Below are 16,853 nucleotides of genomic sequence, written 5' to 3'. Positions count from 1 at the left end.
GCCAAGCCATAACATGAAGAGTTCTGTGACAGGAAAAACAATTGGCAGGTGTGAGAAATGAACTATGGTCCATTAACAGGAACTCAGGTTTAAGGCAATCCCTCAATAGAAAAAACCTTCAAAAAGAAACAAATTGTGACCTCACCCTATGCTGATGCACACTGGAGAAAGAAGGAAACTGGAAAAATGCATCCACAAGCAAGGTCTTCTATGCATAAAAGCAAAACACTGTCAAAAACTGAGAGGTGATACAATAAGGAAAAACAGATGCACGGCGAGTCTGAAGCCTGACCTGGCAGTCTATTTGGCCAGCCCTGTTCAACAAACTGAACCACCTGGCCGAGATACGGGTTGGTGGCAACAGCAGCTGCTATGTGTAAGCTCGTAATTGGGAAACCTTTCACCATGGCCTGTGTTTCAGTATCAAGATGGAAGCAAAGTCATTCTTCATGATCAAAGTCGGGATCACGACCCACAGGAAGGCAGGGCAAGGCATCCGCATTGGCATGCTACGACGTAGATCGAAAATGGATTTTGTGATTGTAATTGTAGGTGGTGTGCTGCCTTGTCAGGCAAGGAAGTGTGGGGGTGAAACAAGGGAATCATGGGTTTATGGTCAGTAATGAGGTGAAACTTGGAGTCATACAAAAGACCATGAAATTTCTGGAGAGCAAAGACTATGATAAGAACCTCTTTTTCCATCTGGGAGTAATGCTGTTGGGTCAGCATGAGAGATTTAGAGACAAATGCAACAGGTCATTCAGAGCTGTCGACATAGTGGTGCACTAGGACCACACAGAGGCTGTACTGAGGGGTGTCAGTCACCAAAATCGTAGGTTGGTCCTGAGAGAGCATAGCTAAGCCAGGGGCTGAGAGTAGTCTGGATTTCAACATTTGAAAAGTATGTCTGCAAATTGAGCTCCAGCAAAAAGGCACATTCTTGCATAACAAGGCATACAACGGGTGGGCCAATGTTGTCAACACAGCAAGAATTTATGGTAGTAGGCTATCTTCCCTGGGAAGGCATGAAGCTCCTTTGTGGACGAGGGGCGAGGCATAGGTGTAACAGTGGAGATGTGGTCCGACAAAGGTCAAAGCCCATCCCACAAGCTCTTGAACTCCAAACAAACAATAGAAGGTTGAAAAAACTGAGATTTCATGAGATTACAGTGTATGCCTGTGGACTGTAAAACAGAAAATAAAGTGCATAAATTTTCAAGTGATCGGTCATGAAGGAGCCTGTGAGAACAATATCATCCACATAATTAATGCAACCCAAGACAGGCATAGTAAAATTCTCTAAAAATGTTGGAAAACAGCAGGGGCACTACTCTCACCAAAAGGCAGGCACAAATATTGACAGAGACCAAAAGGAGTGTTTAAAAGCAGAAATCGCTGAGACTTACCATCCAGAGGAACCTGCACTTATGCTTCAAGACAAACCAATTTTAGAAAAGTATTGGGCACCCAATATTTTCACCAACAATTCCTTCTGGTTTGAGAGAGGATATGTATACATGATCAACAGCACATTGACAATAGTACTGAAGTCACCACAGAGGTGAAATTTCCCTGATGGATTCCAGAGTACAGCCAGTGGAGATGACTACTCAGTAACTGTAACAGGTTGTACCACCCCTAGAGATGGAAGTCTGTCCAACTCTGCTTTCACGTGATCTTTCTGGATGGCAGGATAGGATGCACATGATACAAATGAGGCCCAGCCACGGATTTCAAAGAAATGTGAGCAGAAAAATTTGTAGCACACCATATAACTTCAAAAAATAAGTCTGAAAATTCCTTACACAGTGTTTGCAATTGAGAATACGGTACCTGATTCACTGCACTGGTGGTAGAAAGTCCAAATGCCCGAAATGCATCGATCTCAACCGAATTCTCTATACCGGCAACAACAACCACCAAAACTGTAATGGAATGAACCACTGACTTGTAAGAGGCACATGCTATAAACTGTCCCAACAGCACAATGTTCTGTTTGTTGTAACTGACCAGTGTCCATGTGATCTGTGTCAAAGGTGATGAGCCTAAACTCACATAGGTTTGAGAATTCAATAACGTCACTGTAGAACCTGTGTCAACCTGTAGATGGAGCACTTGGCGAAAAACACTTAACTCAATACACAACTTATGAGAAGTCACAAGCATTGAAGTCACACAATTTACATCCATGTCCATATCCTGAGCAACCTTCAGTGAACGACACACAGGGACGGTACTGCCTTTCTTCTAGCAAGCACTGTAAGTAGCCCAGTGCTTAGGGCATGCCAAATGTTTGCTGAACAAAACAGAAGGACAACAAGGAAACAGAGAATGCTGATGCTGTGGTGGTCGTGGCTGCTTGAGCCGTCTTGGTCTACTTGATGCTGGGTCCACATGTTAATAGTCGCTACTGCCACTTCTTTGTGCAGGCTATCTTTTTTCCTAGTGACACTACTGCCACATCATCCCCCATGCTTAATTTGGTCACCATTGCCTGAGAAACATGGAAACATGAAAAGATTGTGCTATTTGCAAAAGTTATGCCAATAGGGGGTTTTAACAGAGTAAAGTCTTCTGGTGCACTTCCTTGTCCGGAGCTAAACAGATAATTGTGTTGTGCACTGTAGAATCTGCATAAGTGTCATTATGGGCATCAATAACAAACTGACACTAACTGCTAAGGCTGTCAAGTTCGGCTGCCCAGGCCCTGGAGGACTGGTTCGGTTTCTTGCAGCACCGGTAGGATTCAACTCCTATCACTATGACATGTTTCATTTGTGATGGCAGTTGGACAATAAACAGCACATGTGATCAAAAGTAAGAACTGCCAATTTTTGTAAAGGGGCAAGCTAACACAGTAATTATACACCTTAGGTGGATCCATGAAAGGAATAAGGCTTTGTACAAATTCGAGTCCGTCACATTGAAAGCCAAAAAATTCAAAGCCAAAACATGCTGTCTTGAGTCTGCTTTTGTAAGCTTCCCAATCCTCAGCTAAATCGTCAAGGAAAAGTGGGTATCGACCAGTGGAATGGTACCCCATCTGTTAATGGAGGACAACAAAGTCATAACTGCCAAAGTAAGCCGTTTAATCATGGGTGGTAGCACAGCATCCATAATGACTAGACCTGATGAAACCACACTTCAAGACTGCACGCATGGAAACTGTTACACATGCATTGCCAAACACGTAGTAGCCAAGTAATCCAAGTAACACAAATATGACATTATTCATAAACCTCATGGCTCTATTCATAAACTCTGAACAATAATGGAAATAAACCTCTCATGACTCCACATGTAACAAGAGAAAAGAATCATACAGAAGGCGGAACATAAGAGATACACAGAACAACTGATGTGAGCAGTAACAACTCAAAACACATTGTGAGTGTGGGACAGTGCTGCTCCCCACATATACAGGTGCAAGTTGCTGGTAGTCGGCACAGCAGGGATACATGGCTGGCCCATCCTGATACAGTTGGCAGCTGATTTAAGTACACATGCACAGCAACACTACACTCAGCACACACACACTCACTAGTAGCAGGATACAGTAGAGAGAGAGAGAGAGAGAGAGAGAGAGAGAGAGAGAGAGAGAGAGAGAAAGAAAGAGAGTGTGAGGGCGCGCACCTCCAAACTCGAGACGAATGGTTGGATGTTGTGCCAGATTTTGAATTGCAGTGGAATTTGCTGGACTGTTTGGTGACCTCTGATGAGAAATATATTACTCTGCAGTTCACATACAATGGTGGACACAGCTACTTCACTTATAAGCATGATTTTGTAGTTATTTTATTTGCTTTCATTGACATAAATTATTTTTTGATCAAAGCGGCTCATAAAGGACCCAGGATGGCTTTGGCACATCAAAGGCCTCAGAATGTATTCAAAAGGCCTTTTACTTGGTTCAGGCTTGCCTTTGTTTGTTCCAGGTTGTTCTTATTTGTGAGGAACCCACAGACTGTCATTTTGTATCATTCTGTTTTTGTAAAGGTATATGTGATTCAATGAACCACAGACAAGGAAACACACAGTAATACTCCCCAAATACAATGCATTTTTGTTAGACACTGAACCAAAGTGTTAAAGCAAAGGAAAATTTGAATGCATGCAAAAAACTGAACTCTTAGCAGTGAGATGTATTATTGCAAAGCACCAAATACAATTGCAGACAGATGCACAACCATTAGAAGTGTCTCATGATTTGGGACAGAGAAATTCCTGCGCCTATGCATGGTGACTCGTGCACAAATCAGTGGCTTGAATAACTTTGCACCAATGCATGCACCCCTTTGCTTCAAAGGAAAATTTGAATGCATGCAAAAAACTGAACTCTTAGCAGTGAGATGTATTATTGCAAAGCACCAAATACAATTGCAGACAGATGCACAACCATTAGAAGTGTCTCATGATTTGGGACAGAGAAATTCCTGCACCTATGCATGGTGACTCGTGCACAAATCAGTGGCTTGAATAACTTTGCACCAATGCATGCACCCCTTTGCTTCTTTGTGCAATGGCTGCATGTGTTCCACAGCAGTGGCTGGTTGGTTGATTTGGGGGAGGAGATGAAACAGTGAGTTCATCGGTCCCATTGGATTAGGAAAGGATGAGTAAGGAAGTCAACTGTAACCTTTCACAGGCACCATTCTGGGATTTGCTTGAAGCGATTTAGGGAATCACAGAAATCCTAAATCAGGATGGTTGGATGCAAGTTTGAACCATCGTCCTCCTGGATGTAAGTCCAGTATGCTAACAATTCTGACACCACTCGGTCATAGCCCCATCTTCTCACATATCAGGTCTAGGCAATTGTGTGTTATAATATACTAATGATACAACTTAAGTCTGTGTATAATGTAACTGCATCGTGCCCCTCATCAGATAACAATTTCATGTTCCACACTAAACATCTAAATAAGGCCAAATTTTTTATCAGTTTGTGTGTCTTCTGGCAAAACATAAAACAATATAATAAAATTATGACCAAATCATAAGGATGTCTTACCTTCCAATGTTTTTTAGTTTTCAATGTCACTTTCCTTATATTATCTTCTATTTTAGGCTTTACAATTGACAAGCTTAAGCTGCATGCCTGAAAGCACATGAAGGGATGTGAGTATGTCTTTTCCTTTGTACCAAACACACTGGTCAATATCAAACAAAACATACATCTAGTGCTTTCATCATTTTATTTTGTAGAAACTGGTTGCCGTAAAGAACTCCAGAGCCTACACAGGACTCAGATATAAAAGAAACTAAAACATGTCAGCAAAATGTGATTCAATGAAGAAGAATTTACTTTTTTTATTGTTTAATTACATACCTGAATCCAACTATGATCTAGACATTGTGTAACAGTTGCTCTTTTCGAAGAATCTTTCAAAAGGAGTTTGGTGACAAAATCTTTGGCAGCTGTCGAGACACGAGAAAAAGCATTTTCGTCAAACGTATATGACACAGCAGCTATATTAGAGTAAGTCTCCTGCTTGTCTTCTCCCAAAAATGGAGATATTCCACTCAGCCTGTTGCAAAATTGAAATAAAAGCAAATTACAACAAAAATCTAGAAAAAGTAGGAGTTTATTAAGGATATTAATGATTTGCCACATAGTTTGTCAAACAGAAACACATGATTTCAATACAGAAAAAAAATTATGAGACACATTACCTGCAACTGTAATTGTTTCTTACAATTTGAAATTAGTATTAATTTTACTATTAGACACTGAGCAACAGCAAGAACCTCTAATTGATGTCACTGATGAAGTTTATAATGAGAAGATAAATGATAAGCATGCAGTTAATGCACTGTCTGATCGTGATTCTGAAATGTATTTCATTTGCAACTGATCATATCCCCCCACTTAGGCTTTCCTTTGACCCCAATGAACCAGCTACACAAATAGTGCCATAACTTCCAGTGAATCGTGTGAGTTTGTTTACATCCACACAGGTCTCAAGCATGTATTAAAATTTAGTGGTAAAACTTGCATTGAGCTATTGCTATTTCCAATAAAACAATTTTTACTATAATTTTGGTGCTTCTTATATTCTTTCCTCCACTGAAATATTCATTAATTATTCATATATCAATGCAGTCTACATTTGTTTTACAAACAGCAAATTAATTGTGAAGTTGAGTCCTTTCCAAACTAATGACTATACAACTTCTCTAATATTTTGGTACTATTAATTTTTGTGTTCATTTATTCTTTGTAATATATACGTTATACTGTTTGATGATGCTGAAATAAAATAAATATTTTGCCTGTTTTTTCCCCACAAGTCTTCCCAACTAACATTAAATATACTAGATTTATATTAAGCATATTATCATTTTAGCAAGTGGAGTCTACATTGAAAAATCTAAATGGCAATGCAAGTTATAAATCTAACATGAAATCACTGCTCTTCGACAACTACTTCTATTCCAAGGATGAGTTTTTTTAATTAGAAAACTGGTAGCCTGAAGAAAAGAGAGTTACTTTCTTGTGTAGCTGCATTTATAAGTCTAGAAAATATTGTTTTTATTAATGTTACTGTAAACTGATTACTTCTATGTCATTTCAATACAAAAATTGTTCAAATGACCTATGGAACATAGACAGTTCTATGTGGCTAAATTATCTTGTCACTGATCTATACACCTCACACAACAACCTCCACACAAGTTCCTCAGTTTCATTGTGTCCCCCCCCCCCTCCCCCAGATAATTATCTACCATACATAGGAATAAGCGACGAGTAATCAACAGCCACACACAAAAAAGAAAAAATGATTGGTCTCCTTCACTTTTTAATTATTTACATTCCATTAGAACTTTCCTAGTGTACAGGTTGATTCTTATGAACATTTAAAACCTCTGAAGCAACATAGATGGCATTGAGACAAGTAATTTATTACACGATACATGGGGCTGCAAATGTCAGAAAATATCCCAAAAGCGTATGACAAATCTCAAACATGTGACATTGCCAGATGACGTATGATACCGCCCATGCAGCAGCTGAGCCTATCAGCGTGCTGCACCTGGTCACCTCAACCCACGTTAAGGATGCACATTGGTGAGGCTCCAGGCCTACGTGCACGACTTTACTGTTTGGGGCTCAGGGTTTGAGTTTTGCATCTGGCAGGCAGTATTTTCTTGCATTGCATTTGAAAATCATGTGTTTATGCTGCAGTAAGAGTTATTATTTTGTTTACTGATCTCGCTGTCTCCGCAAGTTTATTGCAAAGTACAGTACCAAAAACCTACCTTACCGCGTCACGTGTAAATGAGTATAAGCTTCCAAATTTCACCATCACCAGTAACTGATCTATGTTTTCTTTACTAAATAATGTCTGTACCCAAAAAAGAAAGGACAACAGGATGGAAACACAAAATAAGAATAGCTTTTACTTGGTTACAGCAAGGGCAATAATTTTGTAACATCTATGCTTACTACAGATAACGTTTACAAAAGGTGTTTGAAATTTGTACCGTCTTGCAGTGATATCTAGCAATGCTCTTGGCAAGTGTAGGATCGATAAACCCAACAGACGCACGTATGGCGAGGTTTGTCATCTGGTGATGTCACATGTTCAACATATGTCATCCACTTTTGGGGTATTTCCTGACATTTGTGACTCCCCTGTGTCTCATGTTACATTACTTCCCACAGTGGCATCTACATCACTTCGGGTGTTTTTAAACGTTAATAAGAATCACCATGTATATATGTAAGGTGAAATTTGCAGGAATGTTTGTACACAAAGTAAAAATATCTTACAATGCTACAAATTCGATTAGGAACATCAGTGTATACAACTGTCACTGCAAGAAAACACTATTCTTGACTTTAACACCAATGGCAAGGTGAAAACTACACTGCCTGACAAGGAGAGGAGGAAATGAAATAAAACTTAGTAAAATGAGAGGAGATGTGATGTTATTTCAGGGACATTATTTCAGTGATTACAAAATCAAGTCAAATTTGCAAAGAACTTGGCATTGTGAGCCCACATATCAGTATGATGATGTGCCCCTGTGACATGGATGAATGCACTGATTCATATGGGTATTAAGTGTGTCAAAGCTGTTCTATCCTTTCTGAGGCAGGCCGGCCCTCAAGTGTTTTAACAGGTCCTTGATATACTGGTTACTGGTTACTGGCACTGGGACAGAATTCCAAACATGTTCTATCATGTATAGATATCAGGATCTTGCAGGCCACAGGAGTACCTCAACATTACACAGACAGTTCATAGAGACACATGTCATGTGTCGACAGGCACGGTCATGAGAGGTAACAAATGAGGCACAGGATCTTTCTGTTGTACTGTTGTGCCACCACAGTTTGTCAGTCACTACCAATTGCAACATGATATCATAGCCGATGCCTCGCCATACAGTGACACCAGAAGTAATACTGCTGTGTTGTTGTTGTTGTGGTCTTCAGTCCTGAGACTGGTTTGATGCAGCTCTCCATGCTACTCTATCCTGTGCAAGCTTCTTCATCTCCCAGTACTTACTGCAACCTACGTCCTTCTGAATCTGCTTAGTGTATTCATCTCTTGGTCTTCCTCTATGATTTTTACCCTCCACACTGCCCTCCAATGCTAAATTTGTGATCCCTTGATGCCTCAGAACATGTCCTACCAACCGGTCCCTTCTTCTTGTCAAGTTGTGCCACAAACTCCTCTTCTCCCCAATTCTATTCAATACCTCCTCATTAGTTATGTGATCTACCCATCTAATCTTCAGCATTCTTCTGTAGCACCACATTTCGAAAGCATCTATTCTCTTCTTGTCTAAACTATTTATCATCCATGTTTCACTTCCATACATGGCTACACTCCATACAAATACTTTCAGAAACGACTTCCTGACACTTAAATCTATACTCAATGTTAACAAATTTTTCTTCTTCAGAAACGGTTTGTTGCCATTGCGAGTCTACATTTTATATCCACTCTACTTCGACCATCGTCAGTTATTTTGCTCCCCAAATAGCAAAACTCATTTACTACTTTAAGTGTCTCATTTCCTAATCTAATTCCCTCAGCATCACCTGATTTAATTCGACTACATTCCATTATCCTCATTTTGCTTTTGTTGATGTTCATCTGATATCCTCCTTTCAAGACAATGTCCATTCCATTCAACTGCTCTTCCAAGTCCTTTGCTGTCTCTGACAGAATTACAATGTCATCGACGAACCTCAAAGTTTTTATTTCTTCTCCATGGATTTTAATACCTCCTCCAAATTTTTCTTTTGTTTCCTTTACTGCTTGCTCAATATACAGATTTGAATAACATCGGGGAGAGGCTACAACCCTGCCTCACTCCCTTCCCAACCGCTGCTACCCTTTCATGTCCCTCGACTCTTATAACTGCCATCTGGTTTCTGTACAAATTGTAAATAGCCTTTCGCTACCTGTATTTTACCCCTGCCACCTTTAGAATTTGAAAGAGAGTATACCAGTCAACATTGCCAAAAGCTTTCTCTAAGTCTACAAATGCTAGAAACGTAGGTTTGCCTTTCCTTAATCTTTCTTCTGAGATAAGTCGTAAGGTCAGTATTGCCTCACGTGTTCCAATATTTCCACGGAAGCCAAACTGATCTTCCTCAAGGTCGGCTTCTACTAGTTTTTCCATTCGTCTGTAAAGAATTCGCGTTAGTATTTTGCAGCTGTGGCTTATTAAACTGATTGTTCGGTAATTTTCACATCTGTCAATACCTGCTTTCTTTGGGATTTGAATTATTATATTCTTCTTGAAGTCTGAGGGTATTTCGCCAGTCTCATACATCTTGCTCACCAGGTGGTAGAGTTTTGTCAGGACTGGCTCTCCCAAGGCCGTCAGTAGTTCTAATGGAATTTTGTCTATTCCCGGGGCCTTGTTTCGACTCAGGTCTTTCAGTGCCCTGTCAAACTCTTCACGCAGTATTGTATCTCCCATTTCGTCTTCATCTACATTCTCTTCCATTTCCAGAATATTGTCCTCAAGTACATCGCCCTTGTATAGACCCTCTATATACTCCTTCCACCTTTCTGCTTTCCCTTCTTTGCTTAGGACTGGGTTTCCATCTGAGCTCTTGATATTCATACAAGTGGTTCTCTTTTCTCCAAAGGTCTCTTTAATATTCCTGTAGGCAGTATCTATCTTACCCCTCGTGAGATAAGCCTCTACGTCCTTACATTTGTCCTCTAGCCATCCCTGCTTAGCCATTTTGCACTTCCTGTCAATCTCATTTTTGACACGTTTGTATTCCTTTTTGCCTGCTTCATTTTCCGCATTTTTGTATTTTCTCCTTTGATCAATTAAATTCAGTATCTCTTCTGTTACCCAAGGATTTCTACTAGCCCTCGTCTTTTTACCTACTTGATCCTCTGCTGCCTTCACTACTTCATCCCTCAGAGCTACCCATTCTTATTCTACTGTATTTCTTTCCCCCATTCCTGTCAATTGTTCCCTTATGCTGTCCCTGAAACTCTGTACAACCTCTGGTTTAGTCAGTTTATCCAGGTCCCATCTCCTTAAATTCCCACCTTTTTGTAATTTCTTCAGTTTTAATCTACAGTTCATAACCAATAGATTGTGGTCAGAGTCCACATCTGCCCCTGGAAATGTCCTACAATTTAAAACCTGGTTCCTAAATCTCTGTCTTACCATTAAATAATCTATCAGATACCTTTTAGTGTCTCCAGGATTCTTCCATGTATACAACCTTCTTTTATGATTCTTGAACCAAGTGTTAGCTATGATTAAGTTATGCTCTGTACAAAATTCTACCAGGCGGCTTCCTCTTTCATTTCTTAGCCCTAATCCATATTCTCCTACTAGGTTTCCTTCCTTTCCTTTTCCTACTGTTGAATTCCAATCACCTATGACTATTAAATTTTTGTCTCCCTTCACTACCTGAATAATTTCTTTTATCTCATCATACATTTCATCAATTTCTTCATCATCTGCAGAGCTAGTTGGCATATAAACTTGTACTATTGTAGTAGGTGTGGGCTTCATGTCTATCTTGGCCACAATAATGCGTTCACTATGCTGTTTGTAGTAGCTTACCCGCATTCCTATTTTCCTATTCATTATTAAAGCTGCCCCTGCATTACCCCTATTTGATTTTGTATTTATAACCCTGTATTCACCTGACCAAAAGTCTTGTTCTCCTGCCACCGAACTTCACTAATTCCCACTATATCTAACTTTAACCTATCCATTTCCCTTTTTAAGTTTTCTAACCTACCTGCCCGATTAAGGGATCTGACATTCCATGCTCCGATCCGTAGAACGCCAATTTTCTTTCTCCTGATAAAGACGTCCTCTTGAGTTGTCCCCGCCTGGAGATCCGAATGGGGGACTATTTTACCTCCAGAATATTTTACCCAAGAGGACGCCACCATCATTTAACCATACAGTAAAGCTGTATGCCCTCGGGAAAAATTACGGCTGTAGTTTCCCCTTGCTTTCAGCCGTTCGCAGTACCAGCACAGCAAGGCCGTTTTGGTTAATGTTACAAGGCCAGATCAGTCAATCATCCAGACTGTTGCACCTGCAACTACTGAAAAGGCTGCTGCCCCTCTTCAGGAACCACATGTTTGTCTGGCCTCTCAACAGGTACCCCTCTGTTGTGGTTGCACCTACGGTACAGCCATCTGTATCGCTGAGGCACGCAAGCCTCCCCACCAACGGCAAGGTCCATGGTTCATACTGCTGTACACCTCCAAAACTGTGGAAGAACTAGCCTTTCCATAAGCTTGCCACCATACTCGCCAATGAGGGTCATCCAGCTTAATGTAGAATTGTAATTCATCAATGAAGACAATGTGATGCCTTGTATCAGCTGTCCATGCTTCACAGTCACAGCACTGCTCCAAACACAGTCGTTGTATGGTTTTTACAGATGTCTATTCATGGGATGTTAATTCACTAATATGGCTCCTGCTGTATCCAACCCATGGTGCAAGATGATACAGAATCCTGCAGTGGGCCCATTACTCATTTTTTGGTAGCACATGCAGGGGGATGGTTTACAATGTGCTTGATGCACAATACGGTTATCCTCCCTTGTGGTGATCAGACGTGGTTGACCAGGACATTGATGACGAGTATGCCAGAGCTCATATTCCCATGCAGTACAACAGTGGGCCACTATCACATCTAAATGTCCCAAAAATCTGGACATTGTGTGATTCGATCTGCTGGCCACATAATGCCTCTTTCAAACTCTATCAGGAGCTGATAACACTGTATCATACAAGTATGTGGCATCTCTGTGTCCTTTGCAGTGGCCACTCAGCATCTGACACTGTTCATAACCCTTATACAGCACATCAGGTCTAGCAACAACAATGAACATGAACAACACTTATGCACACTGGTGGTGGCCATTCTGTCTCAGACAATTGCAACTCTAATCAGTTACTTACCAACTGTGGTATCCACAACTATTAAATCTCCGCACCGAGCAGTGGTGCTCTCCATTACATGCGGCCGAGAAATGCATAGTTGGTTGCACTTCTTTGTACACAGCCCGCTGCTAACATCGCAAGCTGCCTTCATGTGTGCGTGTTTCGAAACACAGCGATTGGCCTCTCATAATGCTCAGCAATTAGCCACTCAGAATATACAGCAACCCCAGTTGCCAGTTCAATTAACTATGGAGCCTTATTTAACACTGCTCTGATATCTACAAGCCAGTCATCATCAAGCTTTGTTTCTACCCCTCAACTCTGAAGTGCTATGCTCCGATGGACCTGTTGTTCGAAGTTGATTCAGCTGTGCTCTGGACTTAGAATCCGAATGCTAAACTCAAACTTGGACTTCAATGTTCACTAGGCTTAGTATGGACTTGTGATTTCCGCCAAATTTCAGTTGCACTTCTTGGACATTGGTATAACCACCATCAATTTATACAATTTTCCATAAAGTGTTCACCTACAACTTGGCACTTGGTAACAGAATTGTTTGTATCAGTGTTGTGTCAATAAACCATAGAATGGTGATAATGTGTTTTATTCCTAAGTATAACACAATAAAATGGAGACGAGCCAGCAATCATCTACATTGGAATTTCTACTCACACAATTTATTCATCAGCTGGAAGAGCACCAGAAGCTGCTACTGAATACCCTCCAATCACTTCTTCAAAGCTCACTGCAGGTGCAAGCAACACAACAAGTGCTGCCTTTTCCTTCCTTTGATGAGACTTTAGGGGACTGGGAAGCCTATGAGTCAAGATTACTGGAGCATTTCCATGAATTCAGGGTAACTGATGCCAGCCTCATGAAATCTTTGTTTTCGTCATGGTCAAAACCTGAGACTGACTGGCTACTGTGCAAATTAGTTCCCTTATCTAAGCCTTCAGAGCTCATCTTTCCAAATATTCATTCGTTGCAGACTAAATATTACCAGTGGCATACCCATGTTATTTACTCATGGGTAGCATTCTACCAGTGCAAGAAACAGCCAAACCTGACTCTTAGAGAATGGGCCACGGAGTTGCAAGTTTCAGGGAAAAAATGTCATTTTGTTACCCCTAAAAGTATGGAGTCATGTGCAGAAGAAATGATCAGGGACATGATCACCCAGGGTACTCCAGACAGGGATTTCCAGCACAAGCCACTTCAACTCGAAGACCTGTCATTAGACAAAGTTTTGGACTTAGCACAAAGCTTTGAAGTGACCTGAGCAGCAAGCAAGAAACTGGAGTCATGGATCGACATAGCAGCTGTTAATGTAAACTCATTCAAGCCAACAGCCAATGGCCATACTAATGGTGATTTGGATGTAGCAACTTTACAGGCAGGACACCGTACCATTAACCAACAATGTCCTCCACCCCACTCGAGTCATCAAACCAGTCTTGGGTACCGAAATGATTGTCATAATGTCCTGATTGTTTTAGAAAATATCAACGCAAAGACTGTCCTGACAGATGGGCCTATTCCAAAACCTGTTCTACCAATGGCAATTTAACTTCTGTATGTCTTAACTCCCATCAGGCAAGACAACCTCCTGCCAAACAGATGACTGTTAATCTGGTAGCCACTATTGACCATCAAGAGATCTCCAATAAGCTTTTAACAGAAGTGCAAATTGCAGAGAAACCATTTATATTACAAGTAGACACTGGTGCAGCTGTGAGCATTCTGAATAATTATACCTATTTGAAACTTGGACCTCCTCCCTTGCAAAAAACAAAGAGACTTCTAATGGTTTATAATGAACATACCAACCCAGTACATAGCCAAGTTGAACTGCTGATGACATTTCATAACGTCACCCACCAAATTACCCTCTAAGTCGTTAATAGTGAGAACTTGTTTGGACTTCACTCTTTCCAGAAATTTGGATTTTCAATAGAAGATTCTGTGAATTCAGTATCTAAAGATGTTCCAACATCAGACACTTTGCTAGGATTATGAGGACCTGTTCACCCCAGAACTCAGCAGCACAAAGGAGTTTGAGGTGCACATCGCTCTGAAACACAATGCACAGCCTTGGTACTTTCGAGCCCATGCTGTTAGGTTAGCTCTCACAGACCAAGTAAAAGAAGAATTGTATTGTCTAATTGCAACTGGAGTTCTAGAATCTATTCCTTCCAGTCAATGGGCTCCCCAATTAGTCATAGTGTGAAAGCCATCAGGGAAGATCTGCCTGTGCAGTAATTTTAAAATAACTGCCAATGCCCAGTCAGACATTGAGACATATCCTATTTGGAAGCCGTAAGAATTACTGTCAAAATTGAAAGGTGGAAACTTCTTCTCTAAGACAGACCTAGAGGATGTATACCACTAACTTCCCCTTGATGCAGAATCTCAATAGTTTCTTACACTTAGCATGCCGCATGGGCTTCATCGTTTGAAATGCCTAATGTTTAGTATAACAAGTACTCCTGCCATTTATAAATGATTCTTGGAACAGTTAGTACTTAATGAAGATGAATGCATTAACTATTTGGATGACATCACTGAAACAGGGAGAACCACAGAGGAACACATTCACAATCTGAAATCTTTATTCAGATCTTAGGGGCGACTGGCCTAAAATGCAGGAAAGAAAAATGTTGTTTTTCCAGCCTGAGACTGAGTACCTCAGCCACATAATCTTCATCTTGGGCATTTGTCGAAGCCAGAATCAAACTTCCCAGACCAATATCACTAAAGCAACTTCATTCCTTTCTGGGTATGATATTGTATTATCAAAAGTTCTTACCCGCAGCAGCAACAGAAACTGTGTCCTTGTCCCAGTTATGCAAAAAAGGTTTGCCCTTCCAGTGAACATCAGCTTGTGAGCATGCCTCCCACAGGATGAAATCACAGTTTTTGACGACGCTGTGCCTTGCACGTTTTGATCCAGAAAGCAGATAGTTATTGCAACACACGCACCTGATATAGGTGTCAGGGTGGTCCTGGCACACAGGGAGGTGAATCAAAAATATTTACTAACACCCAACACAGGTACTCCCAAATAGAAAAAGAAATGCTGGCCATCATCTTCGTATTATAGAAATATCACATTTTGGTTTGGCACAAAGTTTCACTCATCACAGACCATAAACAGCTGATCATCTTATTCAATCCAGCAGTGAAGATTCCAGACAGGACTGTTCACTGCCTCCAGCACTGGGTTTTATTTCTGGCATGCTACCAGTATGAGATTCACTTCTGCAACACGACTGAGCATGCCAACATTGATGTCCTCTCCCGTCTTCCATGGGGACCCGATACAGAGTTCAACAAAGAAGAAATTCTGTGTTTTCACACTGATGAAGAAGCAGAAGCCACCATATATTCTTTTCCCATTACCAGCTCCCAGGTCACAGACGCAACCGGTAGTGATGAGGTATTCTCAACCTGTCTGGAGTCACATACTTCATGGATGGCCCGAACGACAATCTCCCAAGGCTTCTGCAGCATTCCGTCAGTTCTTTTAATGCCTGCCACCAGCTCATGTTGATCAGGGGAGTAATTCTACTTGTTTCCAACAAGGGACACCCATGAATAGTCATTCCTTATTCTTTACGTCCTGCACTATTGCACCAACATCACTGAGGAGGTATCCTGAACTAAACTGCTGGCTCACAGGTTCACCTAATGGCCGGGCATGAACCAGGAGACTGAACGACTCACCCCAACATGTTCATCCTGCCGAAGCCAGCAGGCACCCCCACAACACTCATTTGCTTCTTGGCCACCATATGCTCATCCTTGGGAGCTGGTACACACTGATTTTGCCGGTGCAGTGTTTAACATTATGCTCTTGATAGTGGTTGATGCTTACTCCCAATTTCTGTACATTGTCCAATGCAATGCCAACACCATCATGGCCTTAGAAAAAAAAAATTGTGTTTGAAGATCTGCCGGAAGTGCTCGTAACTGTCAATGGTCCACAATTCCATAGCGAGGAGTTTTGTGGTTTCTGTGACCAGCATGGCATTCACCACATTCCAACACCTCCTTCCATCCACAATCGAATGGAGAACCCGAGAGGATGGTATGCAATTTCAAAACTCAGATGAAGAAATACCTCCAGGATCACTCCACTGATGCATCACTAACTTTTTTTTGAGCAGTTACAGGTCCACACCCATCAGATACAAAAGTCTTGTGGAACTTCTACACAGATTGCAGCCCTCTTAAGCCTGATCACGCCGATGCCAAGGCCAGCACCACTACTGCCTGCTTCCAAGTTCCATCCTGAGACTTTAGTGAGGACAAAAGGATTTGGCTGGCAACCACCCTGGATTCCGGTAACAACTGTCCAGCATCAGGGCCAGAAGGTCTTTGGAGTGCAGCTCCTGGACCAGGAGGTTCTACCACATGCCAATCAATTTCACCCCAAAATAGTTTCCC

General features: G+C 41.3%; 1 protein-coding gene across 1 annotated transcript in view; it reads right to left on the bottom strand.

Annotated features, from left to right (window-relative positions):
• The window catches only part of LOC124606309 (death-associated protein kinase dapk-1-like), a 305,618-nt gene that overhangs the window by 238,094 nt on the left and 50,671 nt on the right, over positions 1–16,853 (bottom strand). Inside the window, exons 6-7 of the mRNA XM_047138290.1 lie at positions 5,330–5,528; positions 5,012–5,098 (exon numbers count right to left, since the gene is read on the bottom strand). Coding sequence (XP_046994246.1) covers positions 5,012–5,098; positions 5,330–5,528 — 286 coding nt within the window. The remainder of the gene's footprint in view (positions 1–5,011; positions 5,099–5,329; positions 5,529–16,853) is intronic.

Source organism: Schistocerca americana, chromosome 3 (genome assembly GCF_021461395.2).
Source record: "Schistocerca americana isolate TAMUIC-IGC-003095 chromosome 3, iqSchAmer2.1, whole genome shotgun sequence".
NCBI lineage: Eukaryota > Metazoa > Arthropoda > Insecta > Orthoptera > Acrididae > Schistocerca > Schistocerca americana.
Note: the sequence above shows the minus strand (reverse complement) of the source record. Positions and strands in the feature narration are given on the sequence as shown.